This window comes from Tasmannia lanceolata, unplaced genomic scaffold, assembly GCF_043159265.1.
Source record: "Tasmannia lanceolata isolate RefF3 unplaced genomic scaffold, GAP_Taslan_0.1 ptg000006l, whole genome shotgun sequence".
Classification (NCBI taxonomy): domain Eukaryota; kingdom Viridiplantae; phylum Streptophyta; class Magnoliopsida; order Canellales; family Winteraceae; genus Tasmannia; species Tasmannia lanceolata.
The window spans coordinates 2258972-2277415 of NW_027518683.1; the positions used below are offsets into that span (position 1 = coordinate 2258972).

The 18444-nt window shown below is 36.6% G+C and overlaps 2 protein-coding genes and 1 pseudogene across 3 annotated transcripts; 2 read left to right on the forward strand and 1 right to left on the reverse strand.

The window, feature by feature from the left end:
- Nucleotides 1-2074: 2074 nt before the first annotated feature.
- Nucleotides 2075-10861, reverse strand: LOC143879240 (Rubisco methyltransferase family protein). Of its 2 annotated transcripts, XM_077381510.1 has the most exons (12): nt 10432-10861; nt 9854-10017; nt 9628-9711; nt 9454-9511; nt 7752-7805; nt 7473-7544; nt 7166-7246; nt 6516-6688; nt 4579-4681; nt 3464-3595; nt 2737-2859; nt 2075-2539 (listed from the first exon to the last, which is right to left on the reverse strand). In XM_077381510.1, exons 1-12 carry the CDS (start codon nt 10804-10806, stop codon nt 2453-2455), a joined length of 1506 nt encoding a protein of 501 aa, XP_077237625.1. In that variant the 5' UTR covers nt 10807-10861; the 3' UTR covers nt 2075-2452. The 2 variants fall into 2 exon arrangements, with proteins under 2 accessions (XP_077237625.1, XP_077237626.1); XM_077381511.1 differs by lacking the exon at nt 3464-3595.
- Nucleotides 10862-11665: 804 nt separating this feature from the next.
- LOC143879241 (uncharacterized) lies at nt 11666-15298 on the forward strand. The gene is made up of 6 exons (XM_077381512.1): nt 11666-12120; nt 12911-13056; nt 13635-13803; nt 14017-14115; nt 14830-14912; nt 15056-15298. Exons 1-6 carry the CDS (start codon nt 11722-11724, stop codon nt 15186-15188), a joined length of 1029 nt encoding a protein of 342 aa, XP_077237627.1. The 5' UTR covers nt 11666-11721; the 3' UTR covers nt 15189-15298.
- A 449-nt stretch (nt 15299-15747) lies between these two features.
- On the forward strand, nt 15748-18280 carry LOC143879239 (pentatricopeptide repeat-containing protein At5g66520 pseudogene; annotated as a pseudogene).
- Nucleotides 18281-18444: the final 164 nt, after the last annotated feature.

Genomic DNA, 18444 nt, shown 5'->3' on the forward strand with positions numbered 1-18444 from the left:
TGGATCCGTATCGTATCGTTCAAAATTATTCAGGATGGGGAACTAGTTTTGGTGGGCTCCATGGGATCCACAAAATCTGATGGAGCGTGCTAGATTTGAATGGAGGGTACCAATATACGAAAATACCAGTGCTGATATTTGCACTGCTATGTTTTAATAATTGCAGTAATTCACCTTGTCTTTTATTAATTAACCAGTGGTTAAAAGTTTATTGCAATTCCTAATAATCTCCTGAAAGCTAATTAGAAAAGAAAAGACAAAGTGAGTGACTGCAATTACCAAAACATGGTTGTGGCAATATTAGTAGCCGTCATTAAATGCCAATTAGAGTTTTAGGCTACTCATATTGGCACTACCATGATAAAGCTCTCAGAACTCAGAAGCCAAATTGTAAAAGAAAAGGCAAGATGAGTTTGTGCAATTATTAAACTTGGTAGTGCAAATGTCATTAGAGTATTTTTATTCATTTGTATTTAAGAGGAGTATTTTTTGAAACATTTAAAACCAGTAATCAAAAAGACAAATAACATTGGTTGTCATATTGGCAGTTACGTGTTTTGATAATTGCACTAACTCATTTTGTCTTTTACCATTTGAATAACTAAGGTTATTTCAGTTATTAAAAAGCTCCCATAAGCCAATTAAAATATATATATATAAAAGACAAGTTGAGCTTGTGCAATTATTATAACTTGGTTGTGCCAATGTCACTAGCTTATTTTTATTCATTTGTATTTATGAGGAGCATTTTTGAAACATTTAACACCACGACTCAAAAAGACAAATAACATTGGCTGTCATATTGGCACTACCGTGTTTTGATAATTGCACTAACTCATCCTGTCTTTTACTATTTAAACAGCTTTTAAAGGTTATTGTAGTTCCCAAGAAGCTCTCATAAGCCTAATAAAAAGAGAAAGGACAAGCCTACTTTGTGCAATTACTAAAACATGGTAGTACTAATATCAGTTGTAACATTTTACTCTCTCTCTCTCTCTCTCTCTCTCTCTCTCTCTCTCATCTTACATTCCTAATCCCTAATCCCTAATTGTGTCCAAGGTTAGGACACTTTTTTTATATTAACAGGTGCAAGAGGGCCGCGCTGTGGTGTACTGGTGATAGGAAGAGAAAGCAAATCCTCTGTTTGGTTGCCACTAAACTAGTGTTTCTGGAGAAGGACAAGAAAATGACGTTCCCAACTATGTTTGGTTGCCATGCACTGTGTTGAGAAAATCCGCTTTCTCAACCGCACTGTTATTTCTACCTTCCTTGTTGTAAAGAATCTTCCAAGTCACAGTTTTTTTCGTTTCCTACCGAACCAAGAGAAATGGTAAGAAGTACACAAGATTTTCACCTCTACCTTGGTTTTGCAACTTTAACACTTTCTGATGTCAAATCAGTTAACAGGGGGGTGAATGCGTACTACAGGGGGTGAAACTGAAATGCATTGTACTGAGAGTTGCAAGGTCAAGCAGCAAGGGTGGGGCCATTTTGGGAGTACCTGGAGGAAATGAGAGCATTCTTGCAATCAACTGATGAAAATCATGGTTCTACTTAGAAATAAGACGAGATGTTTTCAATAAAAGAATTTAAATGGATAATTTATGGCCGTATATATAAGTTTCAAGAGGAAGGCTAAACTGAAGGGCATCCTTGCAAAAATCAGCAGTGAGGGAGACCACATTGGATCCACATAATCAAAGTGCACTTTGACTAATGATATTCCCACTATATCGTTTTGTTTACGAGATCAGCTCACCCTGTCTTTTCTTATTTAACCATAACCAGTCGATCAAAAAAAGAAAAAGACAATGTGAGTTTGTCTTATTTTCAAAACATGGTAGTGCCAATATGGCAATACCATGTTTTGATAATTGTACTAATTCATCTTATTATTATTTAAACAGCCTTCAAAGTTCATTACAGGTTCCAAAAAGCGCTCAGAAGCCGATTAAAAAAAGAAAAGACAAGCTGAGTTTGTGCTTCTACCTTCGATTGCATTCCAATCTATCTGTTTCTTTGATTCAAAAGAGATTTGGTAGGATTCTCCCTCATTCTCAGGTTCACCACCATAAAGAACAACGCTTATTTTTTTTCCTTAATAGCATATAATGAGAAGAATTCTGTCACACAACACCTGAAATACATCTAACGCGACACATGGCATGCAATTACTCGCAATGTATATAACATGCAGCTCATGCACGGGTTTACCCACACGTGTGAAAGTGGCTCAGAAATTGAATGTGTCATAACATAAGCCCATGAATCACAAGTTAGAGAAGAAGCATCACTTGGGGCAGTCTAGATCTATATCACATTGTGTTACAAATAAGAGCATTTGAGCTTCCACCACCTTATATTTTAAAATTTTCAGAATATATTGCCAAAAATAGGGAAGCCTTTCACCTCAGATGAAAACAGCAGACTTGACACAAAATCATTCAGTCCTCTATTTGAAAAGCTTCCTGAATCCATTCAGTATTGTAAGAGCTCTCAGTTCGCCCGTCCTCATATCCCTCAACCTCCTTCGCAGAATCTAAAATTCACATTAACATTTTTAGAGAAAATTAATGGAGATGGATTACAAAGCAGATTACAGTGTCTCTAACATAATAAATTTCAGCATAAAATTTGGGATTGTCCATGTTATGTTTTGAAGATCCTGTGGGATTATTCAGTACAATGCAACTAACATAATAAACCAAAACATAACATGGATGTTGTGTTGCTTACATATTGGGTACGGAATAGGATCCTCCGCTCGCTGGTACAGAGGTCAGTCGCTAGCTGTTTCAATAGCACTTTCCGATTGGCTTGCTTTGGAGAAGTCACAACTGAATCACTTGATCCACTTCCCTGGCAGTATTGAGAAAACATCACACATTTAAAGCTTTTAAAAGCAGATTTATGTAAGGAACAAACCCAACAAGTAGAAGGCACGCACATGCATATTCTTGGCTTGAACACATCTAACCATCCCCTAAATTCACACAACCAACCCTACATTTTGCATGGTTTGCAAATGAATTGGGTTTGCAGCTTTACATTTTTATGGCTACAAACTCGCAAGTGCAATCACATGCATACTCGTGCACGTACTTGCACATACACAAACATGTACCACTACAATCAGAGCATGAGCGATGAAGGATCTAAGAAATAGGCTTAAAATTTATCTACTGACAGTGACATACACAAACTACAACTTCAAAAAAACGAAGAAATTGAATTATAATGAATGTCTGTGATAAATCGTGAATGTCTCATTGTATGAAAGATGAAATAAAATATTTGAATAATCATGGAGATTGACATGTCCACATGAGAAGAACTAACTGGGTCTGCTTTTTGTTATTATAACAACAATTTCTTTTTTATTTTTACTAATTATCGCCATTTTATAATCCCTGAAACGGAACTTTCACCTATCAAATGAATTTAACTGAAACAAATTTCTTACCTCCAGGAATTTGTTGTATTTAGATATGCACGATTCACAACAATCCAAGATGAATTGCAGAGCTTGTTCTTCTATTTCTGGATACTTGTTGCCCTTGTAAGAAGTGGTTTTACTAGATGCTGCAGCAGCCATCTGTAGTAACATTTCTAGTAACCATAAGAAAATAATGGCAGGAAAGCATTCCGGTGAATGAATTGATTGAAATCTGGAATCGGTGATGTGTGAAAACAGAGATTGAGGAACACATCATGGACCTTTTTGTCCCAAATGAGCACATAAATGGGAACAAAAAGCTCATGTGGCATAACTATTTATTTGAATATCTAAACATTTTATATACTCATTAGGCATTAAAAGTGTCACCGACTTTTCTGATTTATTATTACTGGTAATTTTCCGACAACAATTTATGTCTGCAGTCAATTAGAGACAGAATATAGTTGGCTTACTTCAATTGACAATCTTCTTCAATCGAATATGATCTTTTCTAACATACAGAAAATATAGGCAATATGTATAAGATTACTGCACAATAAGTGTCTTATGTTCCACATAAACAACATCAGTGCTTATATTGTACCACGGGTACTTATGTACATGTAACTCTTACATTTAATATATATATATAAGACAACAAGAGATAAATTGTGAACTTTTTCAAAAAAGAAAAAGAGATAATTGTGGACTTGATCTCTCATTTTCTCCATTTAAGTGTGGTTGAATCATGATTCATGCATAGGTGCTGAAGTTGTGAGTTCAAACTGTTGTAGATGCAATAAGCTTAATTCAGAAATTTCCCAAGTATAAACCATTAAAAAATTCCCTAAGTATTACATAGGTGTGGAGGATTGATTGCAACGTTAGAAATTATCCAAAGAAGAGAAAAAAAAATGGACAAATAGACAGTTACAAAGATTTCAAGTTTCGGTGACTGATAATGGAAGTGAATCCAATGCGACTGAATAGATAGAAGGAAATTGTCAGTGTAACTATTTCGAGTACCACTGCAAATTAGCAAATGGAAGTCTACTTGATGTACTAATCTTAGTGAATCATAAAATATAGCATGAGTATTCACATGGACACACCATTTAATAAAGTTAAAAAAGTCATACCTCTTCAAAGTGTTGGCTCATATTTGGGGGACTGCTCGCTAGGTAAGCATATGCCATTAATTCCACTGGCCAACCAGTGATCTGCAACGGAAATCGTTGAGGCCTGCTCAAAATGGATTAAGATCATAATTAAGGATACAAAGTTTTAAAAGAAATTGACACTATTATGAATGCCTCTTAAGATAAAAACACAGATTCATGGATGCTTTCATGTTGTTATTTATCTTATAAGGAAAACTACAGCATCTCAAATTCTGAAGTATACGTGCAGTCAGCTAGCATTTCATGTAAAGTGAGCCATGATGAATTCATTTGCTCTGTAGAAATCTCAAAATCCTAATCTTTCATTTACTTGACCAGTTGACCTGCAATGACATTAAAGCAAAAAGGGGGGATTTTCATCATACAAAAAGATCGCCGAATAGTGTGGCAGATGGGCTAGCTAAAGCAGAAGCGGCTGGGGCGAGTTTGGATATTTTCAATTTTCTTCGCCCTTGAGGGCCACTATTGTATGTTCTTTTCATTGTTTCCTTGTACCGACCATCTCGGTCGATGGGTTATTCCCTTTCACTTTTAATATACATCTATCATTACCATTTTTTTTTTAAAAGCAAAAAGGGGTGAACATGGGCCTAAGGGTGTCAATTTTGGCTCGGGCTCGGAAGCTCGCTCGAGCTCGGCTCGAGCTCGGCTCGAATCCTTAACGAGCCGAGCCGGCTCGGCTCGTTAAGGCTCGTCATATGTCAACATCAACTGCAAAAAAGTGCGTATGTCATGTCAACATCAACTGCAGGTGCTTATCAACGGTGGAAATTAATTTTTTCCCGTAAATGTCATAACTTTTAAACTTTTTGGTATTTTTTTCTTAATTGTCATAACTTACTACATTTTCTTGGTAATTTTTCATTTTAAACTTTATAAATTCATCCGTTTTACTTTTTATCTGTAATGATTACTTTTTTTTCTTATTTGCTTTTTGCTAGGGACCTTTGCCTGTGCGAAACTTTATAACCCAAGCTCGATAAAGCTCGCGAGCCTGGCCGAGCCTGACCGAGCCGAGCCGAGCCGAGCCCGAGCCGAGCCTTTGAGCTTAACGAGCCGAGCCGAGCCTGGCCAAGCTCGGCTCGGCTCGGCTCGTTTACACCCCTACATGGGCCTCATCTTGTTGCTATTCTTAGTTATATATTTAAAATGATACAATGCCTAAAATCCTAAAAGCACTAATATAACAGCCATACAACTAAGTGAGGTTGGCATGTTGCACAAAGAAAACCAGATTTTTTTTTTTGAATGTTGCACAAAGCTAACCAGATTATAATGAATAACATTGAAGATCTACCATTATATGGATTCATGAATACTAGAATGGCACATTACTACTAAATAGTGGTACCACCTGAGCAGAAGATGAATATGAGGTGATAAGGTTAAAAAAGACAGAAATGTAAATGTATCATTGCGCAGTTTGCACATGAGTAAAAAGATGTGTAGCCATTTGTCAACCTAGAGAAGGGTCCTGAAAACAAAACAAAAAAGAAGAAATGAAGTCCTGGGTACTATCCAATAACTCTAAGCCTATGATACACTCCCAAGTAAGAATGCATACCTGGGACTTCCTATGGAATGAAAATTTTTATAGCTGAGGCTCTTTGGCACAATGGCTAGAGAAAGTTAAATCGATTAAGATTTTCTATTGGTGCAAAGTCTACAGCTCAGCTTGTTGAATTATGTTAAAAATTCAATGATACCAAGTAGTAAAGGCTTGCAATTAATTAAATCTATTACAAAATATTATATTCATTAATATTCTCCACGATTTCATGCGAGATGAGAAAAGAAGGACAGCCAAACAAAAGCCACTATTGTGGGCAAACAAACAGGTTTCAAATAAACTGAAATCTGTAAAGGATCACTCATCGAATCTTATGATTACTTACGTTGACAAACCATGCTTCCTTAAAACTTCCAACTTCTCTTTGTAGCATTTGTCAGATTTGTTAAGTGACATTGACAGATCAACTGAATCATTGGGGTTGCTTCCCTCCTTGAGAACAAATCCGTACGAAAGCAAAAGTTCTCCATTAGATTTCTTGCCATATGATATGAAAACCTGTCATAAAATATGCAAGCAAAGTTAGTGAGGCATCCAAGTACATATCTACTATGAGCACTTGCATATCAAGATGTATTTTTGCTTCAAGGATGAAAAGAAGGCCCATTCTCAATTATAGTGAAGTACAAACCTTCTTTATAAAATAAAATAAAAAGAATCCGTCACTCGACAAGTTTTCTAATATATTATTAGATTGATTGCCAAGGGAAAAGTGATTCTTTTGAATTCGTGTTGGGAGATTGACCAGAAACATAGATCGCAACACTAAAAGCTTTTAGAAAAGATAAATATGGGACGAGGGAAAAGCAATTCTAGTTTTGCATCTGAAAATCAGTTATTCAAATATACGAACATTGTAACTAAGTCTCAATGCATCCTATTGTCTAGAGAAATCATCCAAACCTCCATTTTCCAACCCTATGAAAATAGCAAAATGAAAAGTGGGGTAAAAAGTAAGAGGATGTACTTGTATACCTGCTCACCTGGCTGATATGACCGATCAGTTGTAAATACTACTCCTGATGACGATTTATCATAATCCAAATATGTCTCCACCTAGATAATTCAAGTAAAAGCACCTCAAGTGAGAAGTATGGGGAAAGGAATATTCCTACGTTGGCATGATATAGCTTTGAGTAGATGGTATAGTAGGTAAATACATAGCCAAATATAGGTGTTAGATAAGCATTTATCTTCTCCCCAGCATATGAATTAACCTCCCAAAAAACGAGTTTTTTGCCAAAACACAGGCCATTGTGCACATGTAAAGTAAAGATCATACCTCAGAGCTATGATTAAGCATGTCTGCCCAAGGAACTAATGCAACCTTTCCTTCCATTGACGGCAACCGAACCTGTCATATGGGAAATAGCTTGAGTCCAAACCATAAATTCGCATAAATACATTACTTATATTTTAGATAAAGATCTGTAAAAATACAAGCTTTCAAAAGATTCAATGATCAAGTGGAATATACAAATCAAAAATATAACTGAGAAAGATGTGAGTCGGTATAGTTTGGATAGCTGGTAATTACCAACTAATAATAAAGTTTACTTACCAAACGTGAGAAGAGAATCCCAAAGGACCATTTGAATGTCTCAATATTGAATACCTGAAATTAGATACTAGTGTGTGAGTTCAAAAATAATCCATGATAGGTAAGACCAAGAAGTGGTCATGGGAATTCATACAGAAAACAAAAAAAGGGGGATCCAAGACAGTTTAGTGCAAAATATTTAAGCACACCTCTATTTTTTGTCTTTGAAATGGTAATCAGGTTTTATCAAAGAAAGAAAAACATAATGTAGCAATCCTAATATTTAAACACACCACTCTATTTTTTTTTTCTTTGAAATGGTAATAAGGTCTTATCAAAGAAAGAAAAACATAATTTCGAAAGACTAAGATTACACAGGGCAGAGATTGCAAACCAAATAAAGATCCCCCCCCAAAAAAAAAAAAAAAAAAAAAAACAGTACACATGCACGCGTGCATATCAGCAGCTCATTTGCAGTCAGGGTTTTAAATTTCGGTTTCGGTTTTGATTTTGAACCCCGCAGAAACGGAAACGTTTCGGATTCGGTTGGAAATTTCGGACCCCACATATCAGCAGCTCATTTTAAAGATGAAACTTCAGGAAAGGCTGGAATAAACACAAATACACACTTAGAAATCATCATATAAGCAAGACAACCATTCATAACGGTTTAAAAACATCAAACACCTAATGCCATGCACTGTCGCGCATGTCAAAAAATTTAGTACGTTTCACATGAAATTCATATAAATATTTATAAATAATTCATGCAATACATTTTGCATTCACTTCGTATAAATATAATTATATAATATATACTAATATAGTATACGACTATTACACTTCCGTTTTGGTTGATGCATTTCGGTCATTTCAGTTTCAGTTTCGGTGGGGATGGAAAAAGGAAACATTTCGGCCATTTCATATCAGTTTCGGTTAGAAATTTAAAACCATGTTTGCAGTAACGGATACACAGAAAATATAAATCCATGATTTTGTTGATGATCCCTGTAATTTCTATTGAACTTTACTATTCTAGACATTGTACTTCTTTATTGACTTTATTGTTCTAGACATGCACGACATGTCACTAGGAGTTCGATGCGATTACGACATTATGGATGGCTTTGTTGCTTATGTGATGGTTTCTAAGTATGTATTTGTGCATATTCTAGCATTTCCTAAAGTTTCATCTTAAAATTTCATCATTTGCACATGCTTTTTTAAAAGATTAAGAACTTTCATCATTTGCATATGTTTCCATGTGATTCTGTGATTTTACAAGATTTACACCAAAACTGAAATGTGTCGGTTTCCTTGACAACCTGTGATTTTACAAGATTTACACCAAAACTGAAATGTGTCGGTTTCCTTGACAACCGAAAGCGAAATTTAAAACATTGTCCCCAAATGCATAGTCCACCAGCCATCCAAAAGGCCCATAAAGGATTGGAGCAGGATGACACATGCATCACCCTCAAATGATGAAAAGATATAATGACAAAAAAATATTCCATGATATTACACTATTTTAGAAGGTTAACTTCGTTCAGATTTCCTTAAATATTTTCAGATCTATATAACATTTATAATGCAATTATTTTCTTATATATTCAGTTAATGGGGATAATGTGAGAATTTTGATTTCAATGACTCAAAACATAGGCCTTCTGTCTGCGTATGTCGATGTGAAGGGAAGGGTTGTTCAAGATGAAGTCAGTACCTCCTCCGGAAATAGATGAGGGTATTTGGAAAATATCCTGACTTTTAAATCATTGTATCTGCAGATGAAATTACAGACCAGGTTAGAAACCATGGGATTATACTTGAACAACACAAAGACTTAAGCAAGGAACCAAGCATTAGGGGAAGAATTAAACAGAGAACGAATGCATACGTTCCAACTACATCAGTAATTCTCTCAATGGCCCTTTCCCTTATCGGCGAAGCTACCAGATACATTTCTATCTCTGAGAGTGTCCTGCAATGATATATAGAGGCTGTAGGGGAAAAGTCTGAGAGTAGACCCTTATGAAATAGGGGAGAAATATTGAAAGCACTTATTGATGATCCAACCAGTCTCCTACATCAGAAAGGTGTGAACAAATAATCAGAAATTTTACCAGTACAAAAGCGAGTAGGGTTGTCGAGGCAAGGCCGAGATATAGTTGCTCCATCTTGAAGAATCCATGAGACTTGCTTCACTAATCAAATAAGTCGCAAGCAGTGGCCAGTCTGGTACAAAATTTCTCTTTAACACATCACCTGCTTCTGGACAGCTCCACTCCTAGCATCCAATGTAATCAAATTTAAAAGGGTCCTCACAAAAAACTCAGTGAATTATTTGCATGGGTTTCAAAATCTAGGGGATATATGTTGGATCAAATTAAAGAGCTGTAATTTGCAACCCAATTATTAAAAGAAAAGGAGAAAAGATTATTGGGATACTTCAAGCAGTTCTACCCACAACATTTCAAGTCATATTAGTAAATAATTTATGACACACACACAGAGACACCCCTATCAGTCCAAATGAAATAGTTATTTTGGAAGTTCAAATTAAACTTGAATAAGTCTTGTAAGATTAAACTACCTTATAAGCCCAATTTGTGTTTAAAACAATTACAGGATTTTAGTCTCGAACACCCCATAATTATAATAAAACAGACTCATGACACTAGTTCTCAAGAAAAAATCTTACTGAATCTGCAGAGATAACGAGAGAGAGAGGGACGAAAAGCAATTTCTCTCCTTTCCTGATATTCTTCAAAGCAACGAGCCCTCTCTCTCCAATCTCGACCCTCTCAATTGCCATTTTCTGGGGTGGGAGTCCTGAATCTGATAACCATTTTTGAAGTTTGGATGCATTTTCCAAGGAATCTACGTTGCAGCCCCAAGGAATGTTCTGGGTTTCCATGAAAGTTTTTGTCTCATCGTTTGAAGTTGTAGAAACAGAGCAATTGATTCCATTTTTCCGGGAAATTGTTAGTGAAGTAGAGATTCTTCGAAAGGGAGATGGGTTTTGTGAAAAGTAGGGAAGAAGTGAGGCATGGAAGCTTACAGAAGCTCCAGCCATGGATAAACCTTATCGCTTTGATGAATGAGAATGTGAGGTTTAAACGCAGGGATGATGGCAAATTTGAGATTTTAATAGGTGTATGTCCCCGGATACTAAAACACATGTTGATCCAAACCGTCCATTTAATGGGCTACAATATGAATATATGTTGTGGCCACAAAATCATTTTCATAGGATGATCCTAACCGTCGATCTATATAGGTTTCCATATTATAGAGTTTCTCTGTAGATTAGAAGGGAAGGATCAACCGTTTGTAATTCCATTCTTAATTAATGAACCGGTAGGAGTAGGGGTCTGCCAAACCCTAGTTTGCCTGTAAAAAAATTGAGGCTAAATCATCATCCCGAAATGATTTTTTGGGCATAATCTAATTATCGCGGTGGCCATTCAAATGGACGGTTTGGATCATCTTATGTGTGGGCCGTACAGTCTACTCAACTCAACCTGGCCTTTGTCCTAAACTAGTTGGGGTCGGCTAATGAATTCTTTAGAGAATTATCCTGAAGAAGGTAAAAGAATCTACCCAGCTCAAATTAACTAAGTCTAATCACTAGTTGGTTTTGTCTGTATGGATTGTTTTCTTCTATTCTCTCGTATCCAAGGTCATGTTCTACGTTATATTCATAGCCATCAAGTCTTTCCTCACTGCTTCTATACAAGTTTCTTCTTTTATGTGTGGGCCTACCTTTTTGCAAAATATGTTGTTCTTACTGATATTTTGGCCATAACATTAAAGATGCTTCTCAAATCTCAAGTTAAGGACGAATATATCTTACCAATTATTCTCATAAAATGATCCTAATTGTCTTACAACAATCTTACTTATGTTAAGCAAGATTATAAAAAGGGGCCATTACATACAAGGCTATAAAGGCTAACCCATCTGATTCTCCTTGTTATCTCTTCTCAACATGAGAACCAATTCCAACCTCATCTCCTGCAATTTTCCATCCTTACCCTCCCCACCCAAAACACTAAACCCTACAACTTCCATCCCCTCCCTGCCCAGAACCCTAATCCCTAAAATTCCATTCCTCACCCCAACCAAAACCCTAAACCCCAAAACTCCTTTCAAACCCTGCAGTCTGCCATCTGCATTCCCCACGTCTAGTAGAAGGTCTCTGCTTTATGTATGTCAGAGTTCATTAAACGAACAAAATTCAGAAGACCCAGTTTCAAAAGAAGGAGCTAATGTGGAAAATAAGGTTGGTAATGGAAATGGAGGGGATTGGACCACTTCAATTCTGCTCTTCGCCTTCTGGGCAGCAATCTTATACTATGTTTTCATGCTCACACCAAATCAGACTCCGGTATGATTTCTGATTTCTTCCCCACAAATTTAGGTAATAATAGATGAAAGAACGCGAGCAATTTATTCACAAATTTTTTATTTTTTATTTTTGGGTACTGATGTTGCCACTACAATGTTCTTATAATTACACTAACACATCTTGTCCTTTATTATTTAAACAGCTGTCAAAACTTATTACAGTTCCCACAAAACTCTCAGAAGATTTAAAAATGAAAAGACAAGCTGAGTTTGTGCAGTTATTAAAACATAGTAGTGCCAATATCAGTAGTTTTTTTTATTGGTTAATTTCGTAATTAGAGTTGCCTTCAGTTTACTAAATTGACTTGTACTATTTTTCTTCAGTTATAGGGTAAATGGTGTTGATTTTGCTGTTTATGTTTTTTTTTTCATTGGTTACAAATGGGGGAAATCGATTAAATTTTTTAAAATCGGAAGCTCAAAGACAAACAAATTGTAGAAACTCATTTAGATTTTTTTGGCCGTTTGTCTCTGAGTGGTCTTTAGTCACTGTAATATTGGATTAATCACAAATTGGGAGTTGCTGTGTTAGGTATCTCATTTTGGGTACTTATGAAGTTATGACTAACGATGGTCTGAAAAAAATAGTGAAAATCTGTTGGGTGCTGATATACCAAATTGATTGGCATCCACATTCATGAGTTTTACATCTTTGGATTAACATGTTTTTGTCTGTTATTAACAATTTTCTTTTCTATGTCATGAATTTTGAAATTGTTTAATTTATCTTGCACATGCTTACATACTAATTTAACTTATGGACTTTCCAGTCTAGGGACATGTATTTCTTGGAGAAGCTGCTAAATCTGAAAGGAGACGATGGCTTCCGAATGAATGAAGTGCTTGTCTCTCTGTGGTACATCATGGGTTTATGGCCCCTAGTGTATAGCATGTTGCTACTTCCAAGTGGTAGAAGGTGACTACTGGAGCCTAACTAAATGTATTTTATGAAATCATATTCTTAATACCTTCTATTTAGATATCTGCCTCAGTGCTTTGTAAATCACACTTCTATGTTTCTCCAATCTGTTATGAAAGCAGGAAAGCATTATATGAGGCATGTTCACTACCCTACTAAAGTACTAAGTTATGAGCTGGAAATGGACTGCATTGTTTAGTTGTATTAGAATGCAATCTATATACTAAATGAAATTGCACGACCTTATTAGACCCTTGAACTGGATCAAACCATTTGGTGCAGAGCCCTTCCAGAGCATTGTGATCGAGGACTCAAGCTGCTCTGCTCAAGTGGTTGCTTAGAACATCATTCGATATTTAATTATATGATTATCACTCTAATATAATTGAAAACTAAAGGGTAGCTCGATATTTATGTTGTTTTGGTACAATTTTACCTTTTATCAATGTTATTTCTTAATTTATTTTACAGTTTTGTTGGTCATGTGCTCCTTGTTTGGTTTCCAAAGCATTTTGACTATGTATGAACTAACAAGTAAACTATATCTGATCAATTCAATTAAACTATGAATGCAGCTCTGAGGGAAACATTCCTGTTTGGCCATTCCTTATACTTTCATGCTTTGGTGGTGCATATGCCCTTATTCCATATTTTGTTCTCTGGAGACCACCACCACCTCCAATTGATGAAGCTGAACTTGGGAGACGGCCTCTTAACTTTCTTGAGTCAAAAATAACCTCAGGGGTATGAATAGCTACCCTCAATTATTTATTCTTATTCATTGAAATATCTAACTAGCCAAGCCACCTAATTCATTCTTCTCATCACCGTCTCGGTTTTTATAATCTATCCCCTCCTTAATCTTTATATGATAAGAAAGTAAGAAGTATGTGATTAGTTATAGTTTAATTTTTTTTTCCTGAAAGAAGAAATATGAGTAACTCCATTGCACAACAGATATTGATTGCTGCAGGTTTAGGTACAATTACATATGCGGGTCTAGCTAATGGTGATGTATGGAAGGAATTCTTTCAGTACTTCAGAGAAAGCAAGTTTGTAAGTGCTATGAATCTTGGAAGTTCTTTTTCTGCAGTCTAGATAACTTATTACTTCTGAAAATGATGGGCATGTTTGGTAAGTGGTTTTCTAAAATGTTTACAGCGCAATGTATTGTTTTAGTAAGGAGAAAATAATACCCATTCTCCAAATAATAAGACATAATTTAATTTAAACTTCAAACAGATCCAAGAAAACCTGACAGATTGACCCATACAGTGCGTGCAAATTTTGAAAATTTTATTATTTTTTAAATATTAGTCCAGAAAACCATAAGATATATAAGAGAATATCTAGATAGATATAACGCATTGGAACTAAATAAATAGTTCAAGAAAGCAAAATAAAAAGTATAAATTAAGGTTTCTTCCCGATAGTATTTCGACTGTGTGTCAGACATTTTTGACATGTCAATTTTTTTGTAAAGATGTAGTGTCCTTACTACATAGGCCGTGAGAAATACTAATTTTTCTGACTATATATGCTACATCTATGTACTATCAACATATGCTTGTTTGATATGTATAAAATCATTAGGATTTCTGGATTGTGCTATATTGGCAATTCAGGTAAAATCTCTGCATTCTTTTATAGAACAGGGAAGAAATTTTTATGAAGTATTGTCAAACTATGGGGGCTTTTACTTCTGAAACCTTCAAAAGCTTAGCGAAGTCAAATTTTCTTCACAATTAACCCATCTTTATTGAATTGCAGATCCATGTCACATGCCTTGACTTCTCGCTACTATCAGCATTTGCACCTTTTTGGGTCTACAATGATATGACTGCAAGGAAATGGTGAGAACTCTTCATCAGCCTTCTTTGCAAGATTAAGTTATGACCTCCTTTGAATCTGAAAAAGAGTGGAGATTTTTACACCTGTGTGTGTGTGTGGATTGCATAAGAACTTTATCATATATTCATATCTATCCTCTTTGCAGGACTGATAAAGGTTCTTGGCTTCTGCCATTGTCACTGATTCCATTTTTGGGACCTGCTTTGTATCTTGTCCTGCGGCCGCCTCTTGCAGCACAACCTGCCTCTCTTGCCTCAACCACAATTGACAGTGACTGACCAAATCATTTTCTGCTATTTATTCTGGTGCCAAACAAATGGGTTTTCCACTTTTACCATGTATGGAGCTGGGAATCTTTTAATTTTAACGAGGTGGGAACTTTCATCCATGTACAAATATATTGTTACTAAAAGAGATTGGTGTCCTTGATCTATGGATGGGATACATGCTATTATCTGGTGTCCCGGCAGGCCCCTCCATGGATGGGCTGATCAATCTCATCACAGTCTTTTTCTCCAATCAGTGGTCTACAAATGGACAGTTAAAAGCAGAAAAATGAGCAGAGTTACTCATTTAACAGGCAAAATTTCTCCTGTGGGATGGTTAAGGTTGGAACTAGCACATCTAAGGCATGCTTTTGTCTAATTTGTAAGTGATATTTATGTAAGAGGGGAGGGATATTGGGCTGCTTATTTGTCTGTTAAAGCTATAACAGTGCCCCAAAATCTATATATAGCTGTTTGGGAAAAGTGAGAGTGAATATCATTTACGAGTCTTAAGTGACTTGTTGTCTACTGTTATCGACATATAGATGGAAAAAAAAAAAGTTACTAAACAGAGAGGGAGTTTACACATACGAGTTCAAAACAGAGTGGGTATATCTCTCTCTTTCTCTATGAAAATGCTTAAATGAGATTTGTTCGGACTTCTAACCGCTTTTGTCCCCCAAAGTCACTATTTCCTGTCAAGTTTCCTGCAACATGGTTCTTCTGGGATTCTTTCTATTTCTGCGGCCAAGCGAAAACGCATTCTCACGATCCAGACGTATCTCTCTACCAGGATCCGATCCTACCATTTCTGCATCTTGTAAAAAACTGCAAAAACCCAACTCAAATAAAAGAAATCCATGCACAAACAATCATCAATGGTGTTTCACACGACAATCTGCTGGTTTCAAAGATTTTACAAGCATCAAATATTGATCATGCTCTTCTAATCTTCAATCAGATAAAAACCCCAGCCACATTTCTCTGGAATTCAATGATTCAAGTTTATTCCAAGTCTAATTCACCAGCTCTAGCAATCTCATTTTACGTTAGAATGTTAGTACAAGGACAAAAACCCAATAACTTTACATTCCCTTCTCTAATAAGCGCTTGCACCTGCCTGTTCGCCTTTTTGGAAGGAACCCAGATACATTGCCATGTTTTTAAGATGGGATTTGATTCGGATCAGTTTCTACAAAGCTCTTTGATCCATATGTATTCCAGTTTTGGTGAAATTATATGCGCACAAAAGCTGTTTGATGAAGTTCCTCAACGAAATGTGGTGATTTGGACAGCTCTGATAAATGGGTACTCGAAATTCGGTGATTTGGAGACAGCACGACGAGTCTTTGATGGAATAACTGAAAAAGATGTCATTGCGTGGAGTGCGATGATCTCGGGGTATGTTCAGATGAGAAGATTCAAGGAGGCTTTGAATGTTTTCAATGAGATGCAAGTTGAGGGTGTGAAAGCTAATGAGAGTGTGTTGGTCAGTGTTCTTTCAGCTTGTGCTTATTTGGGGGCTTTGGATTTGGGGAGATGGGTCCATCTGTATCTTGAAAGGGGGTTTGGGCATGAATTGAGTGTGAATTTAGGGACTGCTTTGGTGGATATGTATGCAAAATGTGGTGTTTTAAGTGCCTCAGTAAAGGTTTTCCAAGAGCTTCCTTATAAGAACATTCTCTCTTGGAATGCTATGATGGGAGGCTTTGCAATATATGGGCATGGTAGGGGTGCCCTTGGGCTTTTCTCAAAGATGCTAAAGGTGGGATTGAAGCCTGATGGGGTTACCTTTCTTGGGCTTTTGGGTGCATTTAGTCATGGGGGTATGGTGAATGAGGGTAGGATATATTTTGAAGCAATGAGCAAGTTTTTCTCGGTTGGTCCTATGTTGGAACACTATGCATGCATGGTTGATCTTCTCTCGCGAGCCGGGCTCCTAAAAGAGGCCACTGGGCTCGTTCAATCCATGCCCATGGAACCGGACGCCTGTGTCTGGGGTGCCCTTTTGGGGGGTTGTAAGGTCCATGAAGACGTGGCACTAGGCACCCATATAGGGGAGAAACTTATAGAATTGGAGCCCAATCATGCAGGGCGCTACGTACTCTTGTCAAACATATATGCTTCTGCAGGGAGATGGGATGATGCTAGGAAAGTGAGGGCATTGATGAAGGAGAGGGGGGTTAAATCGCGATCTGGCTCTAGTTCAATTGAGGTAGGGGGTCTAGTTCATGAGTTTCTGGTTGGTGATATGACACACCCTCAAACAAGAGAAATATACAAGAAATTGGAAGAGATGGGTAAGAGACTTATCATGGCTGGTTATTCTGTGGACACAAGAAATGTGTTGTATGATATGGATGAGGAGGACAAAGAGGTCCAACTCTCTTTCCATAGTGAGAAGCTGGCTATTGCATTCGGATTGATCTCTACAGAGATTGGGACCCCAATTCGGATTGTGAAGAACCTAAGAGTGTGTACAGATTGCCATGTGGCGACGAAAATTTTGGCACAGATCTATAAGAGAGACATAGTTGTTAGGGATAGCAAACGCTTTCACCATTTCAAAGATGGTGCTTGTTCATGCATGGATTACTGGTAGAAGGGACAGAAAATCAGCCAAGTTGGTAAATAGGGAAGGGTTGTTTTGGTGGGAGTAACTCAGGGAATGGAAGAGAATAGTCAGGATTTGATTAGAGCCAAGCCTATGTGGACTTGGCCATGCCCTTAGGCCATCGATTAAAAAAAAAGTAAGTGAATTGATGAATTGAATTTCTGTGAGGGGTAAATTGGTGCTGGGAAATGGGAAGAAACAAGGGGTTGAGAATGGACAATTTGCGACGAACCCTAGTCATTCTTTTTAAATACAGAATGGGCGGCAGGGATTATGCTATTGGTGCAATTTTTGTATGATCCAAAGCAGGGCTCAGATGAACTGTCATCTTTCCTAGACGATCTATCAAACAAGCTAATGTATATTTTTTTTAAAAATCATAGAGTCGAGAGCTTAAAGGATTTTATGTTTTTTTTTATCAGAAACGAATTAAAAGCAATTTGTAGGTCCCACAACGTTGCCCCCAACTTTGGTTACTGGTTCAAAATCTGGATGCTTTTACATTTTTGTTTAGTTCAGCCGCACCCTCGCCCTAACATTAACATTTATACCAAAAAATAGGGCATCTTTGTTATTTGTTGAGAAATAAGAGCTTCTTTAAATACCTCTAAAAACTATTTCCATATAATTTTAGGGAAAGGATATATTTGTTTG

Coding starts and splice junctions, on each gene's coding strand:
- LOC143879240 (XM_077381510.1), bottom strand. CDS start 10,806: ATGGCTGGAGCTTCTGTAAGCTTCCATGCCTCACTTCTTCCCTACTTT. Junction 9,712..9,853: donor CCCTACTCGCTTTTGTACTG/GTAAAATTTCTG, acceptor ATATCATTGCAG/GACACTCTCAGAGATAGAAA. Junction 2,860..3,463: donor AATACAACAAATTCCTGGAG/GTAAGAAATTTG, acceptor CAATACTGCCAG/GGAAGTGGATCAAGTGATTC.
- LOC143879241 (XM_077381512.1), top strand. CDS start 11,722: ATGAGAACCAATTCCAACCTCATCTCCTGCAATTTTCCATCCTTACCC. Junction 13,057..13,634: donor CTACTTCCAAGTGGTAGAAG/GTGACTACTGGA, acceptor CTATGAATGCAG/CTCTGAGGGAAACATTCCTG. Junction 14,116..14,829: donor ACTTCAGAGAAAGCAAGTTT/GTAAGTGCTATG, acceptor ATTGAATTGCAG/ATCCATGTCACATGCCTTGA.